At 40.7% G+C, this 21911-nt stretch overlaps 2 protein-coding genes across 2 annotated transcripts in view; one reads left to right on the top strand and one right to left on the bottom strand.

Moving 5' to 3' along the window:
- The first annotated feature begins 391 nt into the window (after nucleotides 1–391).
- CIMIP2C (ciliary microtubule inner protein 2C) lies at nucleotides 392–20549 on the top strand. Its single transcript, XM_074209920.1, has 4 exons — nucleotides 392–645; nucleotides 11134–11407; nucleotides 13889–14001; nucleotides 19034–20549. Exons 1-4 carry the CDS (start codon nucleotides 572–574, stop codon nucleotides 19071–19073), a joined length of 501 nt encoding a protein of 166 aa, XP_074066021.1. The 5' UTR covers nucleotides 392–571; the 3' UTR covers nucleotides 19074–20549.
- Nucleotides 20078–21911, bottom strand: part of CIB4 (calcium and integrin binding family member 4) — a 122143-nt gene continuing 120309 nt past the window's right edge. The window contains exon 8 of the mRNA XM_074209919.1: nucleotides 20078–20335. The gene's annotated coding sequence lies outside the window, so the exon portion shown is untranslated. The remainder of the gene's footprint in view (nucleotides 20336–21911) is intronic.

The following is a 21911-nucleotide window of genomic DNA, read 5'->3' as shown; positions in this document are numbered from 1 at the left end:
AACACGTTTACATTTCTCTTTATTGAATTTCATCTTAATAGAATTCAAGACCGCTCCTTAGTGGGCCGAGATCCTTTTAGATGCTAGATCCTAGAGTATGTTAGCGATTCTGACCAGTCTGGGGTCATCTGCAAAATCCGATGAGCCGACAGGACCCCGATTTCGAACCCGGATCCCCGGATTCCAAATGCAGCACCCCTGCAGGGAAAGACCGTCCTGGATCATCCGGTGCAAGGCCCACGACGACTGGGGCGAGCTGGGGAGACAGTGGGAGCCGGGAAACCAGACGGGCTGCCCCCCGGGGGAGGCACGCATTTTGCGGGCTGCCTTTAGGACTGGACGCTGTCACCGGCCCGGTTGCCAGCCCCCCAGGGCCGTTGCCCGGTGACGGGTCTCCGTTTACTCGGTCGCTTGGATCCCTGGGGTTGGAGACGCGGAGGGGCGGCTGCTTTCTCGGAGTCTCGCAGGAGCCTGGCACACGGGCCGTGGGTCGCCTCTGGGCCCCCCTTCTCCCCTGCACCCCTCTGCCTGTTCGCTGTCCCTGATCGACCCGAGCCTTCCCCGCGAGGCCATGGCCGCCCGGAGCGCGGGCACCCTGCATACTGGCAACAATGCCACCTACGTGGCGCCCAGCCTCATGCCTGGGTAAGTCAAGGCGCTATGCACTTCTTCAAACCCACGGCTGCTGGTACAGAAGGTCTGGGAGGGGTCCTGGGGGCGGCGGGTTCACTCCACAGAAGGTTGAGTCCCAGGAAGACCAGAGTTCAAATCCTGCCTCTGATGCTTGCGGGGCAGTCAAGGGCAGATCCTTTAACATCTCCGAGCCTCAGTTTCCTCATCTGTAAAACGGAGCTAGTCCCACCTCCCAGTATCTTCCTCCCAAGGTGTTGTGAAATTCGAATGAGATATTGTATAGAATACTCTTTGCTAAAGTGTCCTTTTAATGTCTATTGTTGATGCTATTGTTGTTCAGGAGGCACTAGTGACCGAACTGGGGCTGATTTTCCCCAGTTGCCCCAAGAGCTGGAGCCAAGAAGTAGGAAACAAACAGGGTTCCAGGGGCTGGCACTCATTCTAGGGGAACATCAACCGACTCATTGCGGGGCGGTAATAGCGGGGAGAGGGGAGGGTGACTGAGAGAAATCACTTTCAAACAGAAAGGGATGAATTGGATGGAAAAAGACAAAAGCTTTGCTTGTCCTTAGGAAAGGGATTAACACATCAACCCATCCCCCAATCCCAGTTTTTCCATACTTTTTAACCATGGTTTGTTACAATTATACTTTGACCATTGGTGGGGCCCCTACCATAACAAGCCTGGTCACAGTCACATTCTGGAGATAGAGAATTACAGGAAAGTCCAAAATGTTAAATCTGATAGGGATCTTAGAAATGCTTCATCCAAAATCACTTATTTTACATGTGAGGGAACTGAGGGTCCTTGTGTACTTTTCCCTAGACTGAACACTTTTTTGAATTGGACTCAACCTCCAGTAAGAATCTTTAGACTTAGCAGGTCTTTTTAGAAATGAGTGGCCTTCTGTTTATGTGATTGAATTTTCCCTACCTACCTTTCCTCTCTTTCCATTTTCACACAGGCAGGACTTCAGTTCTAACATTTGCCCAATTTTTCCCACCTTCCTCCTCCTTGCTGCCTTGTCTTCCTCCTGTTCTACCCACAATCCCCACTGCTGACCTTACCTACTCTCTAGTCAGTGACAAAGATCCAATGACCTCTGTGCCAGACCTCATAATGATCTCCATCCGACAGTAGGCATAACCCACTACTGGTTAGATCAAATAGGATTCCAATGAAGGGGAGAAAGTAGACAGAAAAAAAAATGTAGACAAGGTTCATATCCTTATTAGCTGTAATCTTGGGCAAATCTCTAAGCCTAAATCTCCCCGTCTATAAAAAAAAAAGAGGGATTTGAAATAGCCTCTAAATCCATGTTCTAACAAATGTCCATTTAGAGATTGATATTATAAATTTAAAATCAAAGGGTTTTCAGAGTCCATCTCCATTTTACAGATGAAGAATCTGAAGCTTCTAGGGAGGTGAATGACTAGGCCAAGGTCAGACAGGCAGGTCACAAGGTCCATCACAGGTAGCCAAGTCAAGAAGTTTTTTTTTAGGTTTTTGCCAGGCGAATGGGGTTACGTGGCTTGCCCAAGGCCACACAGCTAGGTAATTATTAAGTGTCTGAGACCGGATTTGAACCCAGGTACTCCTAACTCCAGGGCTGGTGCTTTATCCACTGCGCCACCTAGCTGCCCTCAAATCAAGAATTTGAACCAAAATCCCTGACTCCAAATCCTGGAGTTTGAACTTGAACCATGGGTGATGGGGAGTCATTGTAGGATTTTGAATAAGGGATAACATGATGAAAATGGTATTTTAGGAAGATTAATCTGCTGGAAATATGATGATTAGATTGGAAAGGAAAGCATACAGAGGGATTAGTAGGAAGCTTTTGAAATGGTCTAGGCACAAAGCTCTTTAATGGTGCAAAGCAGGCCAAGTGACTTGTCCAAAGTCATTGCTCTTTGCAATTACAGCTTTTGTTGTGTGCCCAGTTAACCATCTCTTGACTCATCCAGGTACACACTCTGGCTTTTAGTGTGTTCAGGAATGCTGCCTTTCAGACTTAGAGATACAAATCAAGCTAAATTATTGGAGAGAGCACAAAGAGTGTTTTTATTCTATTTCTCTCAAAGGGAAAGGGATAGTGTATTTCTCAAATTCTTTTTAAGAGGCTATTTGAGGGGGCAACTAGGTGGCAATGGATAGAGTGCTGGACCTGGAGTCAGGAGGACCTGAGTTCAAATCCAAACTCAGTCACTTGAACCTGGCAAGTCACTCAACCCTGATTGCCTCCGCCCCCAAAAAGTGGTTTTTTAAAAATTTTTTTAGGTTTTTGCAAGGCAAATGGGGTTAAGTGGCTTGCCCAAGGCCACACAGCTAGGTAATTATCAAGTGTCTGAGGCCAGATTTGAACCCAGGTACTCCTGACTCCAAGGCCCGTGCTTTATCCACTATGCCACCTAGCTGCCAAAAAAGAGTATTTGTACATTTCTACATTAAAAAGAGAGTATTTGTACATTTCTTTTTTAAAATTTTTATTTATTTAAGACAATGAGGTCAAGTGACTTGCCCAAAGTCATACAGCTAGGCAATTATTAAGTGTCTGAGGCTGGATTTGAACTCAGGTCCTCCTGACTCCAGGGCTGGTGCTCGATCTACTGCGCTACCTCTGCTACCCTCTATTTGTGCATTTCTTAAATCACTTTGATTTCTACTCACTCCCCTTGGACAATCTGTGTTACTGACCACACCTCTTTATTGAATTCTGGACTTGGGGAGCAGCTCCAATTGCATTCAATTGATCGGTATGCCATATCACAAACAACCTAAGCATTGGATTAGCCAAATCAAAAATCCACATCCTCCAGCAGCTTTTCGCAGAATTATATGGATTGTGGGTGTGAATATAGTCCCTTCTGTGGATGAGGTCCTCATTGAACCCTCATTGATTTCCTTGTCTCCATTCCCTTCCCTTTGCCATCCAACCTCCAAACAGTTGTCACGTTATTTCCAAAGTCCAGTTCTGTTCATCCTATTGCCCTACTAAAGAAACTTTGGTTGCTCCCTATTACCTTTAGAATCAAATATAAACTTTTCTGTTTGGCATTTAAAGCCCTTTGATGTCTGACTTCATACCATCCAGTCAGGCTGTTTATAAATGGCTGTTCCTGTCATACTAATCTATTTGCTTTTTCCTCACACACAACTTTCCATCTCCCATGCCCCCCCCAAGTATATACCTGCATAGTGTCTGATACCTAATAAATGCTTAACAAATGATTTTCATTTATTCATTTCCATATTCTTGCCTTTGCATAGGCTGTGACTCATACCTGTGATGTTCCCTCCTCCCCCAATCTCTTTGAATCCGTAGGAAGCTCTCTTTATATTTAATTCAAATGTTCTATCATACAAGGAGTCCCCCAGTTGTTAGAGCTTCTCCTTCCCTCAAGGTTACTTTGGCTTTATTTTCTGGATTTTGTATCTGAATCTAGATCCCCTCCTTCTAAAACAGGGTTCCTTCCATTGTACCACACTGCCTCCTGCTGAAATCACAGGTCTAATCCAAAAAAAAAAATATTTTTTGCCCAAGCTTACCTGCATACATAATATTTTCCTCTAGTAGAAGGCAAGTTTTTTTGAAGTTAGGGATTCTTTAGTTTTATTGTCCTTGTATCCCAGCACCTAGAAGACTGTCTTATACAAAGAGATAAAATAGGAACATGACTAATTATTTCACTGATATAAAGAACTCCAAACTCCCTCTGCATATGCAGGGATGTACATAAATACCTGGCATGGATATGTTCTTAGCACTGATGGGTGAAGGAATCTGCTGAAGGTCTTGCAGGCTGTATGAGTCAGAGGTATGATTTGTTTTTAGGTAGTCCTGACCCAGGCAACACTTCTCTAGAGACTTAATAGAATGGCATGGCTGGAAAGCTGATTACTCTTGATGAAGTGTCCTCAGATACCTGTCAGCTTGAAGATCCTAGGGTTCATTTCCCCCATCTTGCCTCTTCTGTGCCCATTCTACCTCACCACTTTAGTGAAATGACCCCCTAAAATTGCTCTTCCATTTGTTCTTAGCAATAAGTATAGAAAAGAGAAGGGTAGGCTGTGGGGAGGAGGAGGAAGGGAGGGAACTGCTTTAGATGAACAAGTTAATTAGGTAATAAAACTACAACTGGTATCTCTAATGGCTCGTAGTAACAGTAATTAATGTTAGATGCTAGCTCAGGGACAAGCTGATGCTGTTAAGAGGGAAGGGGGTGAGATTACTCCCTTTGCATAGCAAGTCCCATTCCTAGTCTGCTGAACCACCAACCAAAAGATTATTCCTCTTTTGTGTCTGCCATGAATTCTCTGTGTCTATACAGGGTGGGGGAAATAAATACAAAAGCCTATAGAATGGTTGAAGCCCTGCTATGTGACCCACCATATTCCATTATATTAGAATGGAAAGGGTCTTATATTTGGGGGTCAGAGGACCTGGGTTCAAATCTCTATCACTAACTACATAACTTTGGATAAGCCACTTCCCCTCCCTAGACCAATTGTCTTATTTGTAAAATGAGTAGGTTGGGACCAATGACCTCTGAAACTTTTTCCAAACCAAAATATGATTCCATGAACTATCTCTCTACTCATTGTAATTAACAACCAACAAGTCAAGCCAGGATTTGTCTTCAAAAGGGTCAAAGTATCCCCAAGTACCCACTGGGTATTACCTTCCAAGAAAGTTATTCCTCATCTCTAGGGTTGCGGTCGCTGGTCAGGGATGAGCAAGCAGCCGGGACTCAAACATGTATATTTACCAGGAATACATTCCTCTGCATGAGGAACAGAAAAGACACCCTCACAGTCACTCTAGAAGGGAAGTCGGTCAGAGTTCTGGGTGGAGTGTGGAGGAGAGAAAGCTTCAATTTGGATGCAAATAGTCTTCAGTGTGCAGGGGAGGAGCAGAAAAGAGAGTTTGGGGGTGGCTACAAGAATATAATAATGGCATCTCACATTTCTATTGCACCTTGCTCTGGAGGAAGCCTAAATCCCACTGGAGATAATGACGAATTACTAGAAGAGCTCTAGAATAAATGAAGAAAAGCTTATGCATCATAGAATACCTAGGACAAGAATGAGCTAACTTCTGGTCTTCTTACACTTCTGCTGACCCCCCAACTCCCTTGTATAGGCAGAGAAAGAATTGGTACTTTAGATTAGGTTTCTGTTTCTGGTTCTCTAGCCCCTAGTGGTAGGATTCAACCAGTCAGAAACAAGGAAGAGATTTTAGGCTTTGACTACCGGTCTGAGGTAGATGGACAGTCAAGGCTTAAACCAGGTGTTGATATCAAGGAGTAAGGTGTTCCACTTCCTGCTATGCTCCAGAGACCATTATTCTTATGCCTCTTTTCTTCTAGAGAATGGGGTAGGTGGAAAAGCAAGCCCTTGGGGGAGATAAGATGGGTCACTCCTGTTCCCCCCAAAACTGAAACTTGTGGTTAGTCTAGCTCATTTTGGGACTACCTGCCTGTATTTTTTATGCCTTTAGAAATCCTTTCCCCTTATGTTTCTCCCCAAATGTTTATCTAAATTTCTCTTAGCTAAAACTCTTCCCAGGTCCTGTCCTCTTCTGCCCGCTCTTTCTTGTATACATTTTGGAGCCCTCCTCAATTTTTTTTAAGGCAATTGGAGTCAAATGATTTGCCCAGGATCATATAGCTAGTAAATATCTAATGTTGGATTTAAACTCAGGCCCTCCTGGATCCAGAGCCATTGCTCTATCCACAGTGACATCTAGCTACTCCCCTCAATTTTTAAAAGATTCTCCTTCACCATGGATCTCTTTTTTATTTCTTTTGTCTTCTGGTGCTCACTAAAGCTTTGCTTGATCCTGAAAACTACTAAGAATTCTCTCTGAGGGCAGCTTCTCTTTCTTCCCCCCCCAACCCTCAAAACACATGAACAGGAGAAAACTACTTACCCTACTTTCTCTTTCAAACCCTTTCTCTACCACCATCATTCAGCAGTCACTTCTCCTCCTTCCACATTCATTCTATCCTATCCAGATCTTTGTTGATATTATCCATAGATAACCAGGTCAGTCTCCTACCTCCCTCAATAAATCCAATAATGGCTAGAGTCATCCTTGTAACAATCACTTAGCCCTGCCTATGCCCTGGCCTCCAGGCTTCTTAACCTGGTCAACTTCTGTGGTTTGCATTTTGTATCATAGTAAGTAGAATGTGAGAATCCTGTGTTTAAATCCAGCCTCTAATTAGTTTCAAAAAGTAAGACATGATTTTGTAGGATCAAAAAGATTAAAGCCTGAGAACATTGGAAGAATTGGCAGTGAGGAAGTATTTAGTGATTTTCAAGAAAAGATGTTTTTATAATTATAGAAGCAGTAATAAGTTTCCAGGAAATTATGGAGAAAGTCAGAGGTCTGAGTTTTGACTACTCATTAAAGATCTTTAGCTAGAAAAGAAGAAAATAGGTTAGTAGCTAGAAGGGACCCTAGAGGGTAGTTTTGTGTTGTTATTGATTTTCAAGACAGGGAATTTCTGTGTTTGTGGATAGAAACACTGAAGTCAGTGGAAATTGAAAAACTGAGAAATGGAAGAATTGAAATTTTCCATGGGGGAAGGGAAAAGGAGCATGCTCAAAGATTAGAAAGAATGAATTCCCAAAAGATGCAAAAGAGATACAAAGAAATAGATTGATTTTATTATTACCTGGTTTAATTTAATATGCTTTTTTAAAAAGTCTGTGACTAACAGTTCATAGTTTATTATAATAATATGCATTTCTATTCTTAAAAACTGAAAAGTTTGTGTTTCCTCATGATTGTTGAATTAATAATGAAAAAAATTTTAAAGACAATACAAGTTCCAGGATAATTTATCTTGGCATCAGAGAGAAGGATGAAAATTAGTATATGAACATAAGGATTTATTGAGGTGAACAAGAGAGTGAATCAGTAGTTCATGCTGCATTGCTTCAATCTTTTTCATTAAAACAGAAAAGAAATCATTTTCCAGGAGGGAGGGAAGTATCTGAGAAAACATGGAGGCTTAAAACAGTCAGGTCAGCAGTATCAAAAGCACCATGGAGACAAGAGAAAATGAGAAAAAGCCTTTGGATTGGGACCTTGTGATATTTGAGGATCAGTTAGCTTAAAAAGGGGATTGTTTAGCCTGGTGAAGACATGTAGAAGAGACATGGTATCTGTCTTCTAATATTTGAGAGCGCTGTCACTGGGAAGAGGGATTAGCCTTGGTCTCTTTGACCCTTGAGGGATAAATTAGTAACAAAGAATGGAAGCTGCAAAGAGGAAAATAAGGAGCATTACATTTATGTTTGGTAGTAGAATAAATGGATTCAGAAATAAATGACTACTTGAACAAGTAGTCATTAATATGTGCAATGTCTGATAAAGTCTGCATTTAATCATAATTGATTGATTAATGGTTCATGTCAGCTTAAAAAAATCTCTAATGAAGTGCCCCAGGATTCCATTCTTGTTCCCCGTTCTGTTTTTTAGCAGTAATTGACCCATATTACAAAGGGAAGAGTCAGAGAGAGACCCCAAATTCCTATATGTATCCTCCTGTACATGGTGGATTACATGGTTCCTCCATGGCATGTGGGGGACCATAAAGGAGCTTCAGAGAATCAAAGGGACTTTAAAGGAATCTAGTTAACTCCCTTCCCTCATTTTATAGGTGAGAAAATAGGGGTTAGAGAGGGGAAATAACTTGCTCGTTCCAGGTAAGTATGGTTGAATGACTTAGTAGAGAGATGATTTGAGAGTCAGGGAGAGCTGGGTTTGAATCCCGTCTTGGACACTTATTAGGTATGTGAGGTTGGACAGGATTATTCATTTATTTACCCAGCAAATATTTATTAAGCAGTTACTGTATCCGCAAACTTTCCTTTTTTTCTTGGTTGAGTGGGGAGGCATAAGGATAAAAGACACAATAGGTATAAAGTCTGGATAAGAAAAGACTCTGGATTCATGAAATCAGTGGGGTGACAGAACCTATCATTCCTGAGCAGGCTTTCATCCAAGTAATAATGATTGTTTATGGTTATTCAAGTCTGTATATAAGGAATAGAAAGTTAGTCTTGAAGCCAAAAGAGCTAGATTGATGATACCAAGCAAGTGAATTCCTCAACGCTCCAAGGAAATGTCTCAGTAGAGAAGATGTCAAGCTGTACTGGTGAAGGAAATTTCTTCATCTGAAAGTTCTTTACAAAGTATCAAAAAAAGTCTCAGGTCTAACCCTCCTATCATGTTTATATAATAATAATAATTATAAATAGTACTTTAAAATTTGCAAACCACTTTGAATATGTTATCTCATTGGTCATCATAACAGCCTTGTGAAGTGGTTGTTATTATTTCCTCTATTTTACAAATGGGAAAACCATAACTCAGAGAGAGAATTTACCTATAGTGACAAGGATAGTAAATATCAAGGGCAGGATATGAATTCAGTTCTTCTTACTCTCTTTCTCCTATCATACCATACTGTACTAAGTACAATGGTGCATTATAAGTGATATGACTATACACCACCAAGGGTTTACTGCTGAATAGGTGCAGTAGATAAAGCATTGGACTGGAAGTCAAGAAGACGTATTCAAAACGCGCCTCAGACAATTTACTGTATACCTATGGATAAGTCATTTAACCTCTGGCTGCTTTAATTTCCTCATCTATAAAATGGGGATGATAATAATATCTGCTTCCCAAGGTTTTGTGAAGATAAAGTGAGATATTTGTGAAGCACTTTGCAAACAACCCTTAAAAGCACTATGTAAGTGTTAACTGGCATCAGTATCACTTATTCTTCACTAATGAAAGGGAATAATAGGAAGATCTTAACCAGGGGGTAGTTCCTGAAACTATGTCCTGAACTCTCTTCTGTACCCTTTCTCTATAATATCTCTATTTTTCCCTAAAATAGGATTGCACTTTAAGAAATGAGATATTTTAACAATTTATTATTTTTATGTTTGGAAATTGTTTAGTACAATTACTTAATAAATGCTTATAAAAGAGAGGTCAATGAAGTGATTGAGAAGTAGCTCAGGTTCTGTTAGACAGTTAATCGATGAACATTTATTAAGCATTTACAATGGACCAGACCCTGAGCTAAGCACTGGAGATACAAAGAAAGGAAAAAGACAGTTCCTTCCCTCAAGGAGCTTACAATCTAATGAGAGAGAAAAGATGCAAACAACTAGGTACAAATAAGGCATAGACAGGATGAATTAGAAGGAAAAGAGGGAAGAGTTAGAATAAAGTGGGATCAGGAAGGGTGGAATTTTAGCTCCCTCTTGAGAGAGAAAATGGTAGAAAATAATCATTGAATCTATAGGAGCTGAAGTCGTTCCCCTGCTCCATAAATTCCAGTGACTCCCTATTAGCACTTGGATAAAGTTTTTCATTTTAAAATCCTTGTTGATCTATCTGTAACCTACCTTAGACATAACTCCACTTCACACACTTTGGGGTCCAGTCATGTTGGTTTTCTTCCTGTTTACCACATATGACACTTTATCTTCTATCTCCTATCTCCTAATCATCCCCCAAGCCTGAAATCCCCACAGTCAACTCTTAAAATCCCTACCTTCTTACAAAGTTCAGCTCAGGCATTGTCTTCTAAATAAAACTATTTCTGATCCTCCTTGCTATGTTTCCCCTCTCTACATATCTTGTGTTTGTTCTGCATATATGTTAGATATTTTTGCATATTGTCTCCAACAATAGAAATAAAATTCCTCAAGACCAGAAACTGCTTCATTTTTGTCTCTAGATTTTCTCAGTTCTTTTTATAATGCTTGGAATATGATAAGTAGGGGTTCAATAAACACTTTTTGATCAATTGATGGATCAATGGAAGGTTTCTTGCCTTTCTCTGGAGAATTGGTGGTAAGACTGGCAGCTTGGAAAGCCCCAAGGCTCTCTCTGCTTTCCTACCTAAAAGAGCTGTTCAGGTCACCCTAGGAAAATCTCTGAGGGAATGCCCAAGCTGATCTAGCCAGTTATCCACATCACTGGTGTCAAACTTAAAAAGCAATGAGGGCCACTAAACTGCATATAAAGATCCTTACAGGTCTCAGGTTGACTTAGAAAACAGAATATTAACATTACTTAAGCTTCATTGTAGTTTTTTTATTAAATACCTCTCAATTATATTTTAATCTGGTTCAGACTATACATGGGAATGTTATGGAATACAGCAGCCTCCTGTATATCTGATAACTGGTTGACCTCCATCCAGAAGGGTCAGGATCCTTTTTCTCACCAAATCATAGATGGTGAGGTGGAGGAGACTTTGCAGATCATCTAGTCTAACCCCTTCCTCCTACAAATGAGCAAACTAGAAGTTAAGTGACTTGATCAAAGACTTGAACAGATTAAAATGATAGAGCTAGGACTGAAATCCAGATTCTTTGCTTTAAATACAGAATTCTTTCCATGACTCCACCCTGCCTTTGTTGCCCTAGGAATCACCTCATTGCCTTTGTGTTATCTTTAGGTATCAGGGTCATGTTCCAAATATGGCCTTCTCCTTCGGGGATACTTATGGCAATATCACCTTTAAATACTTCCAAGATTGCAGAAATTCAGCCACGAATACCATCTCTAGTCCCTACAGCAAAGATGTTCATTTCCCCACACTTGTCTCTCGAAATCCCAACCTGACTCTGGGTTACTGCTCCCATTCCTGGGACCGCTGGCTGCATACACCCGTCTACACACGATATAACCTTGATTGCAGCAGATATGCAGAGCTCAAACGATTCTACCAGGTGAGTTAAGAATCCATTCTAGGAGAAAGGTGTGGCTACTAGCACCCCCAAAAAGCACTGGGTTGGAGATAGGATGACCTGGTTTGAATGCTGACATTATTCTAGTGACATTATTCTAGTGATTTTGCCTGCTCTAACTCTGTTTCCTTATGAGTAAAATGAGGAGAGGGGATCGGGTGGTCTCTGACTTCCCTTTGGCTCTCAATTTAAGATGAACATCTAGTCTGGCTGGAGTGAATTCTGCTCCAGCCACATGTGGTGTCTGGGAGAAGGAGCCCAATTTCTCAGAGTTATCCTTTGGGGTTCCAGATGCTTCTGAATCTGCAGGCCAGTAACCTGGTAGAATGAGAGGAATCAATGGGAAGAGGACTGAGGAGCCTGTGTTCTCTATCTTGTTTATAGACTTCATAATGAACCATAATAGCTTCCCAGAGGTTGGGGGAACTTATTTCTGGGGGCAGAGGGGTCTAAGTCCCCTCTAATGGATTATTTCCTCTGCTGACATAAGGTATGGATTGGGGCCATTCTGGAGTTAGGAAACAATCCCTAAGTGTTCATTTTTTCTTCCTATGATTCCATAACCTCTTTTCTCTAAACTGGACAAAATATGGCCTACTCTTGATGAATTTACTGACATAGATTTTATTGAAAGACTCATAAAGACAGAAAAAAGTTTCTAAGTTAATAGATGGACCTAAGATTAGAACTAATCCCCCTGGCCTTTAAAATCAGAGCTTCTCTTCAAGTAGAAAAGTCCACCCCCTTAGGTGGGTGAGAAGTAGCTTAAAGAGGGTTTTTGGAGCAATGGATCACATGTGAAAGAACTTGACTTGAGTTTTCCCCAATCCAGATGGTATCCACCCCACAGTCTGATTTTCTATGATGTTGTTTGTCTTTCATTCTTAAAGAAGATCATGACATCAGAGAGGTGACACCATGACAAACAAGTAAATTGGATTTGAGTGAGAGGGTTCTGTGCTAAGTCATCAGTCTCACTTTATTCTCCAGAGCCATCTGAGTCCAGTGGCCAGATATGAATATTTTTTCTACTGGAGTCATATGGGCCCCTGGGGTTGGCTAGTTCATTCAGGCTTCAATAAAGTAGCCTATACTTGCTTCCACAACCACTCTGCATTCCTTAGGCCCTACCTTCAGTGTCATGCCAAGAAGATCCAAACTCCCAGGATTCTTACAAGTAGATATCCAGGTGAATGCTGCCTTTCTCAAATTCTGATCCACTTTCCAGGTCTGCCCTGGGAGGTAGATCCCTGCCCTAGTTTTTCTTTAATTTAGACAATCTTTGATAGTAGGCTACAACATGACCTCAGGAATCCTGGTGTAAATCAGAACTCTATATTCACACTAAAATAGACCTGAACTCTCATCATGACCATGTAACTAACCTGAACTTCTTACAGATTTAGAAGACCTAAGGACAGTCTGGCCTTCCTGAGAACTATCTGGATAAGGTTTCCTGGGTCTGGCCTGGCCGAAGCCCTAAATCTGAGAACCAGGCTAGGGGAATTCTTCTCCATGGAAAAGACATTGAGGATGTTCATCATTTGTATACTTCCCCAATAAGTTCACCCAGTTCCATAGTAACATTGGAAATTCATGCCTCCTATAGATGGTATTTGGGGCCCAGATAAAAACCAAGATTCCTGAGTTCCCTTCACACTGTCCTGGTCTATCAGATTCCCTCTAAATTAGGGATGAATTCTGGAATTCAGCCCTGAGCTTTCACACACACACACACACACACACACACACACACACACACACACACACACACACACACACACACACACACACACATTTTCTTCTTGTTACTTTTCTCTGTTCTTAAATCCTTAGATTAGTTAAAGGCCTCCAATATGTTCCCCTGCCCTACTTATATTTATGGTGGATCATGTTGGATGGATCAGTAAATCCACCACTCTGAAAAAGAAGGTCCTGGGTTGGAGAATACAACAAGTGCATTTTCTACCAATACTTCATAAACTCCTGTCCTTCTCTTTCTTCCTCATAAACAATCCTGTCAACCAATAATGCAAGGTGACACATATCTCCTATTCCCTGGAGAATAGTATTCTCTGAGGTGAAAGGGGACAAATGTCTACCGAAATTAAGTCTGTGAAAGAGTCAGTTGGGATCATTATGATAAGAAACTCTCTAAAACAGAATGGACCTGAAGTAGTATGAATGTGACCAGGAAGGAACTCCCTTAGGAAAGACCTTGCCTCTTCCCAAACTCAGATCTAAATGATTGAGAAGGACACCAGTTCAGAAAGATTCTGGGACCCCACAGTTCTCTGTTCATATGGATAGAATTCTGTTCTAGGGACATCAAGGAATATGTGTGGTGGTACCTCTGGATGAGATTTCCCCCAGACACTGGGGCACAGAGATATGAGTATCTGTATGGCATTCCTGCCCACTGACTGACCCTTCTTCCTCCACCTTCCTTGGTTTGAGCTATAGCTGGTACAGCTGCACCGAGAACATTACCGAGACAAGACAGGCACTGTCAACCGGGTCCCTTACTTTGTGCTGCCTGTGAAGGAGAAGGATCGTTATCCTCTGCCTGTTGACCTGTGAGTACCACTCCATTCTAACCTACCCCTCCCACTCCTTCCATTTGAGATGCTTCAAGGGGATGCTCTCTCCCATAACTCTGAGGGACAACAAGTGAAACTGAGGGGGTGGAGAAGATTCAGAATAAAGGCAAGAAGTTTTATTCCTTCAAGGTGAGAAAAGTCTGATGGGTAGAGCACCAAGAGAGGAGTTCAGGCTTCCTGAGTATCCCTATTGACATGGGATAAGGAGTTCTATGTTTCTGTATCTCTAAAAGTGCTCTAGGTCACAGGTCTTGCTAATTAGTGCTGGGGAAGGCAGCAGTTAGAGGAAGCCTTAAGCAGGGTAGAGTTCATCATTTTTCTTCTCTTTTATATATATAATATATCATATATAATATATTATATATATTAATTTTATTGATGCTTTTTAAAACATCTTTGCCATTTCTGAATGTCTCCCTACCCCACCCACCCAAAATCACACCCTCACTCACCCAGTCCCACCTCTAAGGAATTCTCTTATAATGAACAAACTGATTGTATCTGATGTCTGCCTCATTTCTTACTTGCAATCTCTCTTTTGAGGGGCTAGAGGCAAATTTCATAGTATAAAAATATTAAACACCTACAGCTTACATACTACTGAGGTGCTGGGGAGATGTCCCATTAACATGAAACAAGTCCCTGCCTTCCCCAAGTTGTGGTCTAATGAATACAGTGCCCCCATTTCCCTCCCTCTCCTTGGCCCCTGCAGAATGTATTGGAAGCTGTGCTGGAAAGCAAAGCTTTCTCCACAAACCCTATGACCCAGACCTATGACTTCATAGTTATGGTGAGTTCTCCTGCAAGAAATTCTTTGAACCAATGCAGATGGGCACAATAGAGATAACAATCTCAGCAAGTTGCTTGAAAGTTTGAGTAGCATGCCTATGGACACCCAGCCAGAGTATAGTGTCCTAGCTTCTGACACTGTGGGTCACTAGGTGGTCTTGTCTACTCTCTGTTCTGGGTTCCCTGTCATTCTTAAGATTTCTACTATTTTTGGTTCTGCTTCTCCTCAGTTTGGAGGCAGCTGAGACAACTGATCCTCAGCCTTGGACTATAGGGAGGGATGCCTTTGCCTGTGCCTTCTAGTTTGGATTGGGTTTTCCTTCTCTATTGCTCTTCTTTGGCTTCCTGTCTTCAAAACCCTTCTGTCTTTATGGAGCTTCTCTACTATCTCCACTTTCCCAATCCACAGCCTTCCAAAAACTCCCATTCTAAACCCTACTCTGTAGTTGAGAGGTATCTCCTTGTCCCACCTGCCAAGTTGGACTCAATTAGGGAAAGCTATGTTGATCAGAACTGTGAGAATGAGAACAAAGATCATGGATAATCATGATGAATAGACAATTACAGTACAAAATGATACATGATGAGGGCATAAAAGATGTTCAAATTGCTACCAAAGGAACTCTTAGTTGGGGCATGTTCATGGCAGTGGAGACAAAAAAAAAATGGTGGTGGAATGAGTCAGCAAAAACTCCATAGAGTTGGGATTTAAGAGGGAAAGGGACTGATAGGAGGTGAAGAGGAATGACAGCATGTCCCCCATGGCTAGCTGAGTCTTCCACTGAGGCTGGGAAATGGTTGAGTTAACCTCTGTACAAGATGGTTTTAGGTGAGGAATAGGGGTTCTTAACCTGGGACTCTCCCACTCCACTGGACTCTCCTGGACTTTCCTGGTATATGTAGGGGAAAGATCCCTGTTCTTAGAGTGAGAATAGGATCTGCACAAGCTTTTCTATCAGCTGTGTGACATTGGACTAGTGATTTTCCCTCGCAGGGAATTTCCTTAGTCATAATGTGAAGAGATTGGTTTAGATAACCTTTAAAATCCTTTCTAGATGGAAAACTATATCTTCATGATGCTCTTGTTCTCCCTCAGCATTTCTCTACCTCCAGCAATAGTGGTGGTCAGATATATAAGCCATGTTAGGAAATGATTCACTGGACAGGTAAAGGAGATGAAATCATCTCTTCCAATGTCTCCTCCTGGAAACAGATTTTTCTTCTAAGACCAAGGAAGTGAGATGGGAGATGGTGAGACTGACCCAGGTTAATAAGAAACAAACAGTATTTTTAGCTAAAAAACAATCTTAGTGTTTATTTAGTTTCACCCTCTTTCCCAAATAATTAGCTAAAAATTATTCATGATTTGAACCCAGATCCTCTGACTCCAAATCCAGGGATGTTTCTACTAGACTGTTTTGTTGTTGCTATTCATTCATTAATTGCAGTCATGCCCAATCTTCATGACCTGTTTAGGGCCTAACAAACCTCCCCAAACATTTGTAATGGGATGACATCATGATTAAGGGTCTTGTTCTGCCCCAGATGAGCTTATAGTCTACTAACATAAAATAACATATACATAAATAAGTAATTATAAAACATATATAAAGAAAATATAAACTAATTTCAAGGAGATAGAAGCATTAACAGTTGTGGGAATCAGGAAGAGTCTCATTTTTGAGCTGGGTCTTGAATAAAGCAGGGAATTTTGAGAGAAAGATAATAGAAGTAAAAGAATCCTAAAAGGGTAGTCAAAAAATAGATTTGGAAATGCTGTCCTGACCCTAGTTGGGTAATGATGCAGGGCTGAATAAGCTTTCAACATGTTCTGCTCTTCTGCCCCCCACCAATACTGCTTCCCTGAACCATTGCCCATCCTCCTTGAGTGAACATTAATGAGATCCAAAGTACCCTTGGTTCAGGATGACTCTCTATATGCACCATTTTTACCATACTCAGCTTGAATCCCCCCCCCCCCCCAATTTTTGTCCTTGCTCTGCTGTTATTTGTATCTACTTTTCTGGATTTTAGGAGCAGCAGTGAAAACCCAGAAGTGGTGCAGAATTTAAACTAAGGTTTGTTGGTCTTTAGCTAAATAAACCAACTACCCAGAACAATAATCCATCAGTCATCTCCAAAAGGGTCCATTGAGCCAGAGGCCCAAAGGGATCATTCCCAAAGAATGAGCAATGTCATCTGCTCCCATATAAAGGGAGGCTGTGGCCAAGATGCCCTAATTCCCTTTTCTGTTGTTTGTATCATATTTTCCGTTTTTCCAGGTGAGGGAGGGTATGGGTGAGGCAAAGGGTGAAGGGAGGGAGGGGCAGTTAATTGGGCAATAGCATTTCTGAAATATCTGTGTGCCTTAGAACATCCCACTGGAAAGTCCCACAGAGTTTACTCCCTAGTCCTCCCCTCCTGGAAGTGTGAGCTTTATGTCAATGCTGATACCCTCCAGGAAACATTGGGCCCCTGAGAAGGGGATGAGGTGAGGACTGTGGGGATGAGACTATTCCTCTAAATCACAGAAGACACCTGAATTTTCAGGTACTTGGTGCCCCCTAGTGGTGACAGATAACTAAACTTGGTTTAGCCGAAAAAATGTTTATATGAAAGAGGACTAAGGCTAAAGAATGAGTAAGGCATAGGAAGGTATTATGGAGGGTTAAGAAGTTGGACATACTGTAACTTTTATTATTCATGGAGAATCTTTGCTCCAATAAGCAAAAATATTCATACCCATATGACTGGACCTGTATGTGTATTCATGCATATATATGATTATATGCATATTTATATTTATATATACCTATATATGATTGTTTAATCACTATCAATTGAAAGTTTGAGTCCAATGAAACCTCTGACTGGTAGGCAAAGGTAGAAGTCTGAGAAGCAATTCACAGAGATACCTCCTGTTGACCACACACTTTACAATTGAGGAAACTGAGACAAATGGCATCCAAATGATTTGCTCAGGGATTCACAACTAAAAAGTAACCAAGAACAGATCTGAACTCAGGCCTTACCTATTCCAGGTCCGGTGCTCTATCCACCTGTCTACATAATTCCAGCTTCCATTTGTTTGGGTCTTTAGTTTTCAAAACACAATTAAATGAGCAGTCATTTGAATCTCACAACTCTGTGAGATAGATAGTATACATATCATATTATTTTACTGATGAGTGAGTAAAACAAGAATTAGGAAAATTAAGTGATTTACCCAGGATCACACAACAATGTGATCCAGGCACCTAGATAAAGATCCAGGTCTTCTGATTCCTGACCAGTGGGAGGAGCTTTCACTGGCTCCTGAAAAACTTTCAGTATAAGCATTTACACCTCAGAAATGAGCAAATATTACAAATCAGAGTTTAATTTTTGGTTTTGTTGATAGCCAAAATTTAAAGTGTTGGAAAATGTTAATAATTTGGATAAAACTTAAAGGGATTATGTATACTTTTTCTTGGAGAGTTGGTTGCAAAACATCTTCCAGCAAACCCCTATCCTTGGCTCATTGTACTCGATGAGTGCACTTTTGTTTCTCACTGTATGTTTCTGAACAAGATTCTGGGGAACAGAGAATGTGAATGAATGTACCTTTGGAAAATATGGGGATTCCTCTGGAGTACAGGAAATCACTCTGAAACTCCTCACCTAACTCCAGATGACCAGACAAGCTCTCCATGGAATGAGTTATACTGAACTTCCACTCAATCTACTTTTTCCTCCCAGAAGGGAATCTCACAGCTTTTGGATATATCCATCTCCCAGAACTACAAGAAAGATGGAATTAAATCATGGAGGGGCAGAGGAGAGGCACCCTGACCTCATCTTCAGGACCTGTGGCTTTTCTAATTAGTTGTATGATCTTGGGCAAATCACCTCACCTTAGTTCATAATCTGTAAAGTGAAGGCTTGGTTTGGATTTCTGAGGTCCCTTTTACCTCTAAAATAGTGATTCTAGGTGTAAAGTGTCCTGTCAATTTATCCTGGGTTTGACTGGTCAGAATCGATTCATCTATAAAGATAATATAATGATGAATCTGGCATCCTGACTCTGAAGAATGGATTAGAAGGGTCCTTTTCACTTGGTAATTTCATGTCAAAGTGTCTCTGTTCCTCCTTTTTTCTTTTCCCCTCCCCCCTCTACCTGGCCTTTCACTTAACAAACTGCTCAGACCTGTCCTCATTTCCTTCCTTTTCTTTTCCACAGACCATCGTTGATCCCGAAAAAAAAAGTGGTGCCTGTTTAGAATGTCCCTGAGAACCTGAAGACATTCCAAACACTCCCTTCTGGGAAGAGGGTCTCCACATAAGATAGATATGAAATTGTTATTTTGAATACAGAGCTTGAGGCCATATACCTGAAGCCATCAGGGACCCAGATAGTCTGGTTCATAATAAAATGTTTTTAACAGTTTCTCCTTCCTCTCTTCCTTGCCAATTGGCAGGAGCAGCATCATTAGACTGGGCTCTTAGCCCATCCACAGCCTGCTAAAACAAGGGCTCTTAGCCATGCACATGTTATATATGACCTGAGTTGTTTACAGGATTCAAGGATGCCCTCATCAAGACCTAACTGGAATGTTTTATTTGGTTGTGAACAAAGGAATACTGATGACCTAAAACTGACCTAAAGAATAGTAATCAGGATGCTGAAAGGTCTGGAAGTTGTCACATGATGATCAGTTGAAGGAATGAGGTTTTTTGGTTTTGGAGAAGACTAAGGATGTTGGAGGATAAAACATATTCCCTGTCTTCATCTATTTGAAGGGTTTTCTTGCAGAATAGGCATCCATTATTCTATGTGGTTCTAAGAAATGAGACCAATGAGAACGATTTAAATTTCAACTCATTGCAGGAAAACCATCCTAACGCTGAGAGAAAGGCAGGAATGGAATGAGCTTATTAGTGGATCCCGCATAACATAAATAACCCCATATTTAAGTAAAGGCTGTATGACCAATTGATAGGGATTTCATAGGATAGAATTTCTGCTCTGATCTTTAAGGACTTTTTTAAATAATCCAACATTTATTCATACAAGCATCAAATATGTAGGACCTTGTCTAAATTAGCAAAACCACTGTGGAATGACTGGTGTTTGACCCTAGGTGCCAACATTCATAGGGTTTAAAATAAACATATTCCAGCCTTCTGCAGTTAGACATTATAGTAATTCAACCCTCCTACTCAACTGAATAGGTTTTAATTGCTTCTTGTATAATTGACAAATAAATTCCAAAGCTGATTACAAGGGTCATTTTGTATTATGCATCCAAGTTCCTTTCATGCTACATGCTTCAGGGGATGGAGCAGGAGAACAGAAGACTCTGGTATAATTGTTAGTTGCAATTTTTTGTATGTCCCAGAACCTATTTTCATAAAAAAAAATGGTCTTTTCCTTGGATTTCTTCCTGGGCTCAAAGTTTACCTCCTAAGACAGATCTGGGGCCATCTTGGTTAGGAACTAACATCTTCAGAATGTCCTTGGTAGTTCAGAATCTGGGAATGCCTGTTTGAGAAAACCCAACAAATTGGTGAACAAACTTTCATGTGAACTACTGGTTTTCCATGTTGTACAGAAAAAAACTGTATGTGTCAGTCCCATGCTAAGCATAACTGTTAGGTGGGAAATGTGAATGGAAAAAGAAAAGTTGAGGGAGAAAAAACTGTTGTGCTACTTATCAGACTAAATGTGTTTTCCCTAATATATGAATAAACTGATGCCCTGCTTTACTAGTCAGTCTCCTGTGATTTTATTTATTATGAATCAATCATATTAAGGCATACCAATCTCTGGGATAGAGATAATGCTGGAGTTTTGGACCTGCAAGACTAGAACTAGAGAATCTCTAAATAGCTTAGATCATAATGTTGTGTCAATAAAACTAATATTATTTACATACAACTTTAAGGTTTACCAAGTGCTTTATTTACATCTCATTTGATTCTCACTGCAACCCTGTGAAGTAGCCCCTATTCCCATTTTACAGATCAGGAAATTGAAGCTTAGATTATGTGATTTTATCTAGGTCACATTGCAAGTAAATGTCTAAGACAAGCTTTCCTGACTGTAAGCAAATTGTTTTAGCAACTTTGCTGTTTAATATAAAAAAAACACTGTTGTTAATAATATTCAACCCACTCATCAAGTTATTACAAAACAATGGTGCTAGTACCAGTTCTCACACCATGACCACTTCCTTTTCAGAGAAGCACCCAGAGTGCAGAGTAGCATTGATAATGGGCACCTTGTTTTGCTACTATATGGAATCCCTCTTTAACTTGTCACTTGGTGGTAAAGTGCCATTTTGTCCTCCCTAGCCTTTGTCCTGGCTCTTGAAACCTACCTTTGGGAAGGTTAAGTGACTGTTAAAGTCACCTATATAATCTACATGAATTAATTTACCCCAAAAGCTTTTTTCCTAATAACTAGCAACTATGAATGAGCCAAGATTTTTTTTTTTTGCTGGAGGGATAGAAAAGATTGCCTCTAAATTGTTCCTGCTTTGGTCCCAGTGTTTGTTTGAGAGCAATCTCCAACATACCCAAAGATAGAAATTGAAAGGTCACCCATCTTAAAGGCTGTCTAACCCAACTCAGCCATTTTATAGCAGAATTTCATTTCATTATCATCTTTCCTCTTCCAACCAACACATTTCCTCTAATCCAGAGTAACATTTTCTTCTTTTAAAAATTATCTATCACATTAATTTCATTCTTAAAATAAATTTTTATTGACTTTAATATAACTATAATTTTCCCCAGTTACCCCTCTGCCATCTCAAATGATAAATGACATTTGTTAAGACAAAAACAGGAAAAAAGAATCAGCCCAACTGGTTGATGATTGAAAAGAATTGAAAAAGAATCTGTATAAGACTTGTGGACCTCCCACCTCTGCAAAAGGGAGATATCTACTTACATCATCTTTTGAACCATGTTCAGTTCTATATATTTTTACATTTACTTCTGATTTGAGGAAGAAGTTGTAGTTGTTCTATCTGCTTATATTAAAGGCATTGTTTCCTTGACTCTGCTTACTTCACTTACCCTCAGTTCATGTAGATTCTTCTATGCTTCTCTAT

Source organism: Macrotis lagotis, chromosome 1 (assembly GCF_037893015.1).
Source record: "Macrotis lagotis isolate mMagLag1 chromosome 1, bilby.v1.9.chrom.fasta, whole genome shotgun sequence".
Taxonomy (NCBI): Eukaryota; Metazoa; Chordata; class Mammalia; order Peramelemorphia; family Peramelidae; genus Macrotis; species Macrotis lagotis.
The sequence above is the reverse complement of the archived record's forward strand: the minus strand, read 5'-3'. Positions and strand labels throughout refer to the sequence as shown.